We start from the raw sequence: 12,727 nt of genomic DNA on the forward strand, positions 1-12,727 counted from the left end.
AAAAATATAATTTATTTTTATAGAGACTAAAAACAAAACTGCATGAAAAAACTTGATTAACCCAAATTACTTTGATTGGAGGAAGGTGGAAAGTCACTTGGACTGAGACCTCGTTTTTTTTGGGTAAATTTTTGTCTTTGACTATGACGTCCTTTGAACGTTGTCGTTTCTATTTTTTAACCAATTTTCTCTAGGGCATTGTGTCAAAGACCCAATTTCTGAAGGCACGTCGTTCTCTCCTTTTTAATTTAATTTTTATCTACAGGTGAGATATTACTATGTAAATCCTAAGTGATACAATCTGTACAAGTTTGTTATCTACCGTTAGATTAATAAACTTCATCCTATCTCTTCGCTGAAAATAGTTTATGCACGACTTTGTTATTAACAGGGTCCATTAATCAGATTTAGGAAAGCAACCATGACTTATTTTTATGTTAATGAAGCAGAAATTGATTAGTGCTTCTACAAATTTTTATGTTAATGAAGCAGAAATTGATTAGTGCTTCTACAAAATGTGATTCTTCCCCTCGACAAAAATTATTGCTTGTCCTTTGGAGTTAGAAGTGTTGGTTATGAAATTTTTTTGAAGGAAAGTGTTGGTTATGAAATTGTTGACGACTTAGCGATTTCTCACGACCGTGGTATGTGTGAAATGCTAAAATGAGTTATTTATTTTAGAACGATATCGATGGAGTATATCACTATCTAGTTCTTCAATCATATTATTTAAGAGTAGGAATATGTTGACATCCGGTCTAAGTCTAATGACTTACCACTGTGGATGAAAATATGGCCTATTAGCACAGCTTTGCTTACATAGATTACACTTGGACGAAAAAACTAAAACATAAATCTGGCCTTATTAACATGCCAAATGTTTTATTTTAAGCTTGGTTCAGTCTTTTTAAAACATCGATTTGGTCTATTAGTCTTTCTAAAAGTCTAACTAATTTGTACTAAAATTTTAAATAGAACATTTGATCTATTTATAAAAAGACTAATAAGCATGTAATTCTTAAAAGCTGGTAGGTCAATAAGATTTTGTAAAGTATGTGTGTCAATTTTTCACCATTTTATAAGCATATATTGCATGTATATCTAATAAAAATTTGTAGAACATGTACATCTATTTTGTAGAGGCTAATAAATGTATATTGCATAAAAATCTATCTTGCTCTGTGTGTGTGTTTTTGTGTGTGTGTGTGTGTATATATATATATAAACATGTCATTTTATGTCTTTATACTTATCAGTTATTTCAACATCTAATTTTATCAAACACTTCAATTTTAATAAACCATCTTTTCAGCTATAAGTTATCAGTTATAAGACATCAGCTATGAGCTAGTTTTTCAGCTAGCTTATAGCTTATTTTTACCAAACACACCCCACGTACGTTCATAAATTTTGTTCCATTCCTAAACCTAGAACGCACATAACGTGCAATTTCTTCTTCATTCTTCTTCTCATCTTGATTGTTCAATTATCTTGTTCCAGAATTGTCGTCGTTTCCAATTATCGTGAGAATCGTTGTCATCATTTTGATTGCAAACATTGTGAGAATTAGTGTTGTTTCCATAATCACATCAGGTATCATGACTTGATTTCTCTTCTTGATTTGATTTGATTTTTCATGTTCATTTCTTTCTCGCTACCATCGTGACTTGATTGCAACCGTTTCACACTTATAATGCGACAGTGGTGACTTTCAACCCTGACATGAATTCCAACGATACTTCCATTTTCATTTGGGTTTTGAGTTTGATTGAGTTGTTTGAGATTATATAAAATTGTATTTTATCGCAAAAATTTGCGTTTGATTATGATAAATGGATTTTCAATGCGTTTAATAATCTTAATTTTATTTTTGGTACAATATTGATTATTAAATTTTCTTTTGGAATTTGTTTTCTTCAAATCATTATATTGCGTTGTTATATTGTTTATGTTCCTGGTGAATTTTGTGTTGCCGAAATGAACATTTGTTGAGACTGTGAACACGGTGTATGGTCGGTTAAGGTCATGGAAGAGAAGACAAAGTGAAATAAATAAATAATGCTAATATAAACATGAATTTCATAAGGTGAGGGTTAATTTGTGGATGTAGCTTTTGGAAACAATGACAATCTCACGATGTCTGAAATCAAACGGACGGCAACGATTCTCACTATAATTGAAAACGGCGGCAATTCTAGAACGAGAGAATTGAACAATCAAGATGGAAGAAGAGTGAAGAAGAAATTGCACATTATGTGTGTTTTTAGTAATTTTGGAATGGAACAAAATTTATGAACGTATATGATGTGTTGAATTTGATGTGAAATTTTAATTGTTACAAGTCATATAATGTAAATTAATTAAGATTGTATACCTATAAATATAATTAAATAAAAATTTACTCATTTATTTGACATTTAATGTTGTATATTACATTTTAATTGGTTGATATCTTAAAAAGGTAAATACCCCTAAACAAGAGAGGTTAATCTTCCTATAAAAAAAAAAAGTGAGTAATTTAGGCCTCACCCCCGTTTACTCCTTCAGTTTAAGTCACGCCCTAATGAGTAATGAATCAAAAAGAAACCCTTGCAAACTTAAACCAAACCATCAGACAAGCATCTTGGAGAAATCAAACAGAAGCACAACCCGTTTTTGCATAAACTTAACTCAGATGACCCGCATAAGCATTTATTCCATTTGATGTTCGATTCTAAAAATTACCCAGTTGTCCTAAAAAAAAAAAAAATCAACTGAGCAACCAGGTTAAGAAAATAAAAAGTTTTGCTTTTGAATAAAACATCACAACCCCGTTAAACCTAAAACACAATCACATCAAACAAGTATTAAACATTAGAATTTTACTAATCGTGCTTGCAAAGAAAAAAAAAGGAAAAATTGTTTAAAAAAGGTAGAAAAAATTATCAACTTAGTCAAAGAGGTTGTGAAGTGTGATGAAGGAGGAAAGATAAAGGGGTTGTGAAGTGATGGAGGAGAAAAGAGGAAGAAGCTCTAAGTGTAGAATGGTCTAATGAGAAAGGAAACCATGGTAAAACCTAATTATGTTAGTGTGTAGAATGGTCTAATGAGAAAAGATTTGATTCAGTATTTTTATTGACATTTTGCTGAAATTATACAATGGTTTTCTTAAGAGCTGGGAAATGTCGTTACAAAGAGGGGGAGGTTAATGTACTTTAAAAATTAGGGGAGATGTTTGTGTTCTTTAAAAAAAACCTCGAGGGAGGTCAATATAATTTATCTTTTATTTCAAGCCAATTGCATCATGTGGTCTTTTAAATTTAAGATTTGTATCGGATTCATCTTTTCTTACTCTTAAGTTTACGGTTTTTTGGAAGGGTTTTGAAGTTTAATGTTATTTTTCAAAGGAAGTTTTAACGTTAATAAACACTTTTTAACAAGGTTGCAGGTTGCATGAAAACAAAGATCAGCTTGTACAAAAACAAAAACTAATCAAAAGACTAACTTAATTATTTTTACCGACATAAATAATGAATTTAAAACAAAAAAAAAAAAAACCTAATCCGAGACAAAATTAAACTTTAATAATGAAAAAAAAAAACATTTGACCTTTATTTTATGGGCACGAAGAATTTTTAAATATATCCGTGTGTAGAATTTCACTTCAATCATATTCAATTTGCTTGCATTAAGAAATGAAGAAAAGGTTTACAAGGTTATATCAAGTACACCACGCTAGCGGCAATGATTGCTGCGCTTGGCTGCGTTGCCTCTTGATCCACTTGAGCGTCCTCTCTTCCCAGCCGTCTGATTTTGGTTCATATCAAAGTTCATACCATCCCCACCTACCATCTCAACAAACATCCTTTGTAGATCCTCCAAACTGTCCCCCTAAATAACCAGAAAATACCAAAAAACCACATCAAATCACATCACCAACAATACATCAATCTATTTTTTAAACTTACTACTTTCTCCTTCAATTTTTTTACCAAAAAAGGAAACAATAGTATACCTCATCTTTGACATTATTCATCATTGAGATCATTTCGCTCATAAAATCACAAAATTCCTGCATTATAACACAAATTTTGTTCCTAAAATTAGAATTAGAATCCAAGAAGATATAATTCAGACCTTCAATAAAATCACGTTTTTACCGTGGTTCCAAACATGCACAGGATATTTTTTAAATACATCTTAAAAAAAAATAATAATAAGGCAAAGCAAATGGGAATCATGTTACCGGACACAAGACGAGAAAAACAATACGGTCGTCTGGTAACCAAAACGACACAGTTTTACCTCGTTTTGTTTACGGCAAAATCTTTGCCCCATGCTCTGTAACTGAAACGAAAAGAATTGTTACGAACTTGGTCTTCTTCTTCTAGAGGATCGTATAGTCCAGCATCATACATTGATCTTTTAGACTCATCCGATAGAACTATGTCGCAAAACATTACCATAAAAGAATCAATCAATACTCAATTCATTACTATATATGGAAACTACAATAGTAAATATTAATCGAAATTTAAATTTGAAAAAAACCTGAGTATGCTTCTTGAATTTGCTGAAACCGTCGTTTGGCTTCTCCGGCAGTTGTAGGATTCCGAGCGAATTTATCAGGGTGCCATCTCTTTTCAAATTCAACAATAAATTTAACAAATAATTAATAAATTATTTATTTATTTAAAGTGAATATATAAAAGAGTAAAACGACGGTGTATTACCATAGCGAGTTTGCGGTAAGCGGTGCGAATATCAGAGGAGGAGGCATCACTACGAATACCAAGAACAGAGTAATAGCAAGAAGATCTACTGCCACCGTTGGATCCTCCTCCTTCTTGATCCATCACCGTTGGATCCTCCTCCTAATGAACAAAGCTTTCAAAACGAAACGAAAGCCATAGCAAAAGAAAACTAATTTGGGGTATGGGAAAGATATAAACGAATTGCGGGAGGAGAAAACTGTAAATTTGGGAAACAGAGAAGATAGTTGTTGTTTTTTTAGAGAGAGAAAATTGTGGAGCGGTGAAGAAGAGAGAGAGAAAATATCTTGTCATACTTTTTGGTTTTGTGGGAGATAGAAACATGGGAAGAAAGTTCGAGAGAATTTTGCCGGTGATGAGAGTTTAGATATTTTTGTTGTTGCTAGTGAAAATGGTGCTTGAACTTTGTAAAATTACACCGCTGTGCCACTCCTCATTTCACATGCAATGCAGGCGTATTGGACAATCGACACGAATTTGTAGATTAATTTATTTTATTAGCAATTATCAAAATTCATTTTCAAAACCTAGTTATCAAAGAAAACTAAAGTATTAGGCAAGGACGGTACAATAACTATAGTATTTTTACAAACTTTTAATTTATTTAATTTTAATTTATTTTATTAGATTATGATAATACAATAACTTTGATCGTCGTTAAATTTTTTATGTATATTTATATATTAGATTATTGTTTAAATTAGGTCTCGTGCATCAATGATACATCCTTTGGATGGTAGTGAAGATTTTATATGGAGGTTTATTATTATTTTTTTATATAGTATTTTTATAAACTCAGTTTAATTTATTAACAAATATCATAGTTAACCCTCAAAACTGATTTATCAAAGCAAAGAGAAGTATTAGGCAAGGGCATTACAATATGTTTGACAGTCCATAAGTTCCTTATGTATTTGTATACATTAGCTAAGTGATCAAATTGTGTCCCATGTATCAATTATACATTATTTGAGTAATTTTTGTACTGCAAATTTTATATGGCGTATTTTCAAAAATAATAAATTAATATAATACTTCCTCCTTTTCTATTTAAAATAGAAATTTGGTCAACAAAAGCTGATGTATCAAGTGAAAAAATTGGACCAAGTACATAAATTTTTGTTGACCAATTTGTTTCATATAATAGGACCGAAGGGAGTATTTCTATATGTATACATTAGATTAGTGTTCAAATTGGGTCCCGTGTATAAATTACACACTCTTTAGATAATTTTGGTAGTGGAGATTTTATAGGGAGTTTTTTTTAGTATAATATTTTTATAAACTCATAGGTCATTTTATTAGCAAATATAAGAATTAACCATCAAAACTGAGTTATCAAAGCAAACATAAGTATTAGGCAAAGGAGCGCAGGTATGCTCCATTTACCCCATTTAGGGTCTTGGATGAGTGACATGTGGCAAAAATGGATTCAATGGTTCAGATTAAAAATAAACAAAAACATCAGTTTTTTTAATAAAAAAGAGAGAGAGAGCAAACACGCGCTTCTCTTCTCTTCTTCTTTCATACGTGAACGTTGCCCACTCTCTTTTCAGCTTCCCTTAGAACCTCTTCGTTTCCCTGTCATCAGCGCCAACAACCGCCGATTGTGCCGCCGTTCATCTCAATCGCTGGTGTTCATTCATCTCTCAATAACAGGATCCTCCTCATCCACTCCATGCATCGTCCCCTCTTCTGGTAACCGTTGTCTCGTCGCCGTCGTTTCAAATCAAACAATCTTTGTAGTTTTAAATAGTGGTATTTGAATTTTATATCGGTGCTATTGATTTGTGCATTATTTGGTTTGTGAATCATATATGGTCTAAGCTTTATTTGGTTTGTGCATTGCTGCTATGAGTTTTATATCGCTGCTATTGATTTGTTCTGTTAAGACTACTGCTACTATTAGCTGCTATGTGATCTATTTCAAACATGAGTATTATGCATTTACTAGTTTTTGCATCGCTGCTATTTGGTTTGTATATTTACTGGTTTTTTAAACGCCGCAATTGCTAATTCTGCTATTCCTACTACTATTCTTATTCATGTGCTATCTAATTTATATGATGAAATTTCTTGTATGCACTTCTTTAATTTAAACTGTTTGTTGTTTTCAACATTTCTTTTATGTTTATTCTTTTCCTATTGCTCATCACAATCTATGACACTAAGACTCTGTTCGTACTTTCTCAGAAAACATGGATTCATCATCAATTCCAGATTGTGTCGATAAATGGGTGAACAATATCCATGAACAAAATGTTCATCACGAGAAAGAAAGTATTGCCAATAGTGGACCTCACTTGGGAATGCAGTTTGAATCTGAGGCGGTGGCATATGAATTTTATAATGATTACAGTAAAAGAATTGGATTTGGTATTCGTCGAGAATATGGAAATAAAAGCAGAATAGATGGAGTTTTGACTTCCAGAAGATTCACATGCTTCAAAGAGGGTGCGCGAGTTGTTGACAAAAGACGTCAACCGACGGCGGAGTCTAGAGCATAAACCAGAATAGGATGCACAGCGTGTATGGTTATTTCACTTGATCGAAAGATAGGGAAATATAAGGTTGTTGACTTTGAAGCTCAACATAACCACCTTCTGGTTCCACCTGAGTATGTTCATATGATTCGCTCCCATCGACACATATCTGAGGCACAAGCATCACAAATTGTCTTGGGAGATGAATCTGGCTTAAGACCAAGAGAGTTGCATCAATATATATCCAAGCAAGCTGGTGGGGTAGAGACTGTCGGTTTTACAAGCCAAGACCTTAAGAATTTGCTTAAAACCAAAAGGAAGCAATCACTAAAGTACGGTGAAGTGGGTGCCTTGATGACATATTTCAAACAAGAAAGTGAAAATCCATCATTCTTTTATGATTTTCAAATGGATGTTGATGAGCTAATAACAAATATATTTTGGGCGGATGCACAGATGATTAATGATTATGGATACTTTGGTGATATCATCACTTTTGACACCACTTACAAGACAAATAAGGATTATCGACCTTTGGGTGTATTTGTTGGACTTAATAATCACAGGCAAACCGTCATTTTTGGGGCAACATTGTTATATGATGAAACAATTCCTTCTTTTCAATGGTTATTTGAAACTTTTCTGAAAGCAATGGGTGGAGAAAAGCCTAAAACCATTCTAACAGATCAAGATGCAGCAATGGCTAAAGCTATTTCTTTAGTTATGCCAAAAACATTTCATGGATTGTGTACTTGGCATATAAGACAGAATGCTCTTAGGCATGTGAACCATCTATATCAAAAGAGTTCGCGATTCCGTTTGGATTTTGAAGCATGCATAGATCTACACGAGGAGGAAAGTGAATTTTTGAAGGAATGGAATTCTTTACTTGTTGATCATAATGTTTTGAAAGATTCGTGGTTGCATTCAATTTTTAAATTGAAGGAAAAATGGGCATTGGCTTATGTTCGGAAAACATTCACGGCAGGTATGCGATCTACTCAATTAAGTGAGAGCTTTAATGCTGATTTGAAAAACCATTTGAAGTCAGATATAAATTTGGTACAATTTTTTACTCACTTTAAAAGGGCTGTCAATGCTAAACGGAACAATGAGTCAGAAGCAGAATATGATTCAAGACATAAGCTTCCTAAATTGAAAATGAAGAAGGCTCGTATGCTCTTACAAGCCGCAAGTGTTTACACTCCAAAAAATTTTGAGGAATTTCAAGAGGAATATGAAGAATATCAAGATACTTGCATAAAGGAGGTGAAAGAAGGTTTGTATGTTGTCACAAATTATGATAATGTAAAGGAGAGGATGGTAATAGGAAATCCTATGGAACAAAAAGTTTCTTGTGATTGTCGTAAATTTGAGACACATGGCATCTTATGTAATCATGCTTTGAAAGTTTTAGATGTCATGAACATTAAGTTAATTCTCGAACACTACATACTAAAACGATGGACAAGAGATGCAAGGCTGGGAAGTAATCAAGGTTGGAGTGGGAGACATGTTGAATTAGACCAAAAAGCCCATTTCATGAAGCGGTACAATGAGTTATGTCCTCAGTTGCTTAAATTGACCAATAGAGCTTCAGAATCTCATGAAACTTACACATTTTTGTCCAAAGTTTATGAAGAGTCCAGCAAAATAGTTAATGATATGTTGTCCAAAAAATATCTGGATGGAGAATCAAGTGGAATGGTTCATGTATCCATATCAATTGCGAATGATGAAGTCGACAACAACATAGACACTGTTGGCAAAGCAAAAGGCATAAAGACAAAGGATTGTCCACGTAAGAGTAAAAAACGTTATATGTCTTGGCTTGAAAAAGAACGTAAAAAGACAAAGATGCGCTCAGAAAAAAAGAAAAATCTCAAGAAGGTTTAGTACAATCAAGCCAAGTAAGCAATGAAACTCAACATCAAGATACAATCCAAGCAACACAATCAAGCCAAGTTAACTCATTGTAATTTCACAGTTTTGATGTGTGTGTTAGGAGACTTGTAATGTTCAAGTACTCTAATGTGTTTGTTATGAGACTTGGAATGTTCAAGTACTTTGATGTGTTTGTTAGGAGACTTGTAAGATTTAAGAATTTTGATGTAAAATATCACAAATCTGTCTGTTATAACAGTGACAGTGAGGTACTGATTTAACAATTTGCTACTGGTTTTTTGAATTATAACAGTGACAGTGAGATTATGCATGTGTTTTGAAATATCACAAATTATGTTCAAGTACTTTTATCTTGTATTATGCATCTTGTCTGTTGCACAAATTTGAGAGAATGCAACATTTTTGTTTTGACAGACTTGTAATGTTTTATCAAGAATCATGTGACAGGTTTTTGTTTTGGCGAATCCTTGTGTGGATTCTGGTGCTGTCGTTATTATTGTACAGTGGCTGCACCTTGTTCTGGTGGAGGAAGCTCTTTCTAAGCTTCTGTTATTGGTGTGTGGCTGCTGGTGTGTGTCACTACAGTTTAGATTACCTAGTATTACACATATTATCTTAAGTTGTTGGTTAGTTAGAAGGCCGTTATTAGTTGATCATGATTAGTTGAGTTCTCAAAAACTGTTAATAGATACTTGTGTATATAAAGGTGCTGATAGAAGAATAATCATAATTTCATGTCATCCACATCATGTAGATTGTAGAGAAACTTTTCAAGTTCTACTTTCATTCCTCCTCCAACTCTAATAAATGGGAGTAGTTACCTGCATACTTGGTCCAGATTAATTGAAAGGCATTAATCATCATGAGATATTATTACATTATTACAAAATAGAACATCCTCGTAAAAGAAGAGCTATAGCTATCATTACATAACAACTTATAAGTTTAAACAGAAACCATAAAGTATAAATAATTCAGTTCATTATTTCACATACAAATGTGCCTTCATTAGTCTTGCATCATATCTTTCCAAAATCGATCAACAAGTGGTGCAATGTCTTATCAATGAATTTACAAATACAATGGTCTACTGAAAGATTTGAAATTCTTTTCCAGTAAAAAAGTTTCTCCATATGCTTCCAGTTGCTTACTCTATGTGCTTGTTCTCTTATAAACATATGATTTTGAGAAAAACTAGAAGGCGGTTAATCCCACTGCACTAAGAGCAGCCAGAAGAGCATAGAAATAATCAAGATGTGCACGATTAAGACCACTGTATTGTTTCAAGAGCAGAATTTTATTATGATCATTTCAAAACAATGAACAAATTGTCAAGTTCATCATTCATCTATCAAGGTGTAGGAAAAGAAGAAAGTGTAAAAGCTAAAATCCATCATCTCTGTGAAGTTTCAAAACTACTGCAATATTTCAAAACCATTGCATTATTTATCAAAACTACTGCTATGGAGAAAACTAATTTATCAGAATTCTCAGTGAACGAATTAATGATTATTTCAGAATTCTCAGTGACCGAATTAATGTTGTCATGAATATTTAGAAATTGGCAAGGGTAAATGTGGGTAAGAGTGAATCGACTGGTGTGGAAGAGAAGAGCAGCAAGGTGTTTTAGTATGTGAGGAGGGCGATGAGACGGCGGTGAGACGGGGGAGAGGGGCGGTGATAGGAAGAGGGCGATGATGTGTTTAATAGACGGCGGTTCCTAGAGGCATGACGGCGAGGGCGACGGCATAAGGGAGGCATGGCGGTGAGGGAGGTTGAAGAAGATGAACTGTGTGATACGAGAGAAGAGAAGCGCGTGTTTGTAGAGAAGAGAAGCGTGTGTTTGCTCTCTCTTTTTTTTTTATTAAAAAAACTGATGTTTTTGTTTATTTTTAATCTGAATCATTGAATCCATTTTTGCCACATGTCACTCATCCAAGACCCTAAATGGGGTAAATGGAGCTGGTGGTAAATGGAGCATACCTGCGCTCCTTTGCCTAATACTTATGTTTGCTTTGATAACTCAGTTTTGATGGTTAATTCTTATATTTGCTAATAAAATGACCTATGAGTTTATAAAAATATTATACTAAAAAAACTCCCTATACTTTCCGGTAATCATCTCATTCTCTTCTACAAAACCCATTATTTAATTTGAGTCCTCCATATCCACTTATACTTTCCGGTAAATTCAATCATCTTGTTCCTTTTGAATACTACATTAAAAACCACATTAAAGAATGGTTAGCAGAGACACTCCGTCGGGATCTGCCTCCACCGTTCCCGGAGTTCATAGTGCATCTACTAATTTTTTCCTTCTGGCTGTACATCTTTCTTCACATGATCGGGACGAGTCAATTCTTTGCTCTCATACTTGCAGCAATAACAACAATCAGATGCTAAGATTAGATCTCATTTTTTATACAATACAATTTCTTCTCTTCTTTCTTCTTTTTAGATCAATGAATCCGTTTATGAAGAACATAATATGAATTTCATAATATTCAAAAGGAAGAACATAATATGAAAATAATTCATATTAGAAGAAATAAAAGAAAATGTTAGTAACACTATTCATTATATAAAGAAAGAATGTCATCATATTTGTATGTTTATTGAAGTTGAAGAAGACAATAATTTGTTAAAAATAAATAATAAAGAAAATAAAATAATGAAAAAAACTTAACACTGTTATTATTGATCACCATATGCATCCTGTGTCTTTTCAATTTCCACTCTTTCTATAGAAAAAAATTCATTGGTAGAAGATGAAAAAAAAAAAAAAGAGGACATAAACAAAAAAAATGGAAGTTGTATAGTAGTACCTTGATGTCATAATTTGTGAATGATCTTTGTCGATCATTGGCTTCATCTCATGTCTTTCAATTTCGATGCTTTAGCAAAAAAAAAATAGTTGTAGAAGATGAGAGATGACAGAAATGATAGAAAATTAGAGAAAGCAATATTATAGTTGAAGATAAGAAGGAGAAAGAAGAGAAATGAAGAGAAACTTTTTTAGAAAGAGAAGGTAAAGGAGGGAATATAAAATGAATCAATGAAGTTTGAAATTTGAAATTCAAATTCAAATCTTCAAAAGTTGTAAAGTTGAATTAGATAAAAGTGGGAAAGTTGAATGTAGTTGCGAAATATCTTAAATAGCCTTAGAAAGTTGATTTTACTTTAGTTATGTTAGTGCTTGTGACCATAGTTTTAAAATTCGGCTCGGTCATCGACTCGGCAGGGACACTGGGTCATTGGGTTAATGGTCGAACCACTGAGTCAATGGTCGAACCGCATGAATGAACCGGATCAAACCGAATAACTCGGTTAGATGACTCGGCCTTAAGATTAAATTTTTATATGTATTGAACCAGATTAGATCGGATTGAATGAATGACTCAGACACTTAAAAACTAAATAAATGACATCTAACATGTATATTAATATATGTTAAAGCTATATTTTTTTTAAAAGTATATATTTTGTTAGCAGAAAATATATTTTATTTTGCATATCCATTAATATTAATATAATTTGTAGATTTTCTAAAAAAAATTATATGTATATTATTTTATTTTTTCTAGTGGA

The 12,727-nt window shown here is 32.7% G+C and overlaps 2 protein-coding genes and 1 long non-coding RNA gene across 3 annotated transcripts; 1 reads left to right on the forward strand and 2 right to left on the reverse strand.

Annotated features, from left to right (window-relative positions):
• Nucleotides 1-2,386: 2,386 nt before the first annotated feature.
• Nucleotides 2,387-5,100, reverse strand: LOC11423150 (dnaJ homolog subfamily B member 8). The gene is made up of 6 exons (XM_024769590.2): nucleotides 4,713-5,100; nucleotides 4,531-4,618; nucleotides 4,353-4,423; nucleotides 3,995-4,051; nucleotides 3,692-3,870; nucleotides 2,387-2,733 (listed from the first exon to the last, which is right to left on the reverse strand). The coding sequence occupies exons 1-5, from the start codon at nucleotides 4,833-4,835 to the stop codon at nucleotides 3,715-3,717; spliced, it is 495 nt and encodes a 164-aa protein (XP_024625358.1). The 5' UTR covers nucleotides 4,836-5,100; the 3' UTR covers nucleotides 2,387-2,733; nucleotides 3,692-3,714.
• Nucleotides 5,101-7,282: 2,182 nt separating this feature from the next.
• Nucleotides 7,283-9,130, forward strand: LOC112416745 (protein FAR1-RELATED SEQUENCE 5-like). Its single transcript, XM_024771108.2, has one exon. It carries the CDS (start codon nucleotides 7,283-7,285, stop codon nucleotides 9,128-9,130), a length of 1,848 nt encoding a protein of 615 aa, XP_024626876.2.
• An 852-nt stretch (nucleotides 9,131-9,982) lies between these two features.
• On the reverse strand, nucleotides 9,983-12,248 carry LOC120576859 (uncharacterized). Its single transcript, XR_005642935.1, has 2 exons — nucleotides 11,965-12,248; nucleotides 9,983-11,512 (listed from the first exon to the last, which is right to left on the reverse strand). It is a non-coding gene; the product is annotated as an uncharacterized lncRNA (long non-coding RNA).
• Nucleotides 12,249-12,727: the final 479 nt, after the last annotated feature.

Source organism: Medicago truncatula, chromosome 7 (genome assembly GCF_003473485.1).
Source record: "Medicago truncatula cultivar Jemalong A17 chromosome 7, MtrunA17r5.0-ANR, whole genome shotgun sequence".
NCBI classification, from domain to species: Eukaryota; Viridiplantae; Streptophyta; class Magnoliopsida; order Fabales; family Fabaceae; genus Medicago; species Medicago truncatula.

What these genes read in the sequence shown, in the direction of transcription:
- LOC11423150 (XM_024769590.2), bottom strand. Translation starts at nt 4,835, where the DNA reads ATGGATCAAGAAGGAGGAGGATCCAACGGTGGCAGTAGATCTTCTTGC. An exon ending in CTTACCGCAAACTCGCTATG is followed by an intron (nt 4,619 to 4,712) that starts GTAATACACCGT and finishes GAATTTGAAAAG; the next exon opens with AGATGGCACCCTGATAAATT. An exon ending in CTCTAGAAGAAGAAGACCAA is followed by an intron (nt 4,052 to 4,352) that starts GTTCGTAACAAT and finishes GTTATAATGCAG; the next exon opens with GAATTTTGTGATTTTATGAG.
- LOC112416745 (XM_024771108.2), top strand. Translation starts at nt 7,283, where the DNA reads ATGGTTATTTCACTTGATCGAAAGATAGGGAAATATAAGGTTGTTGAC.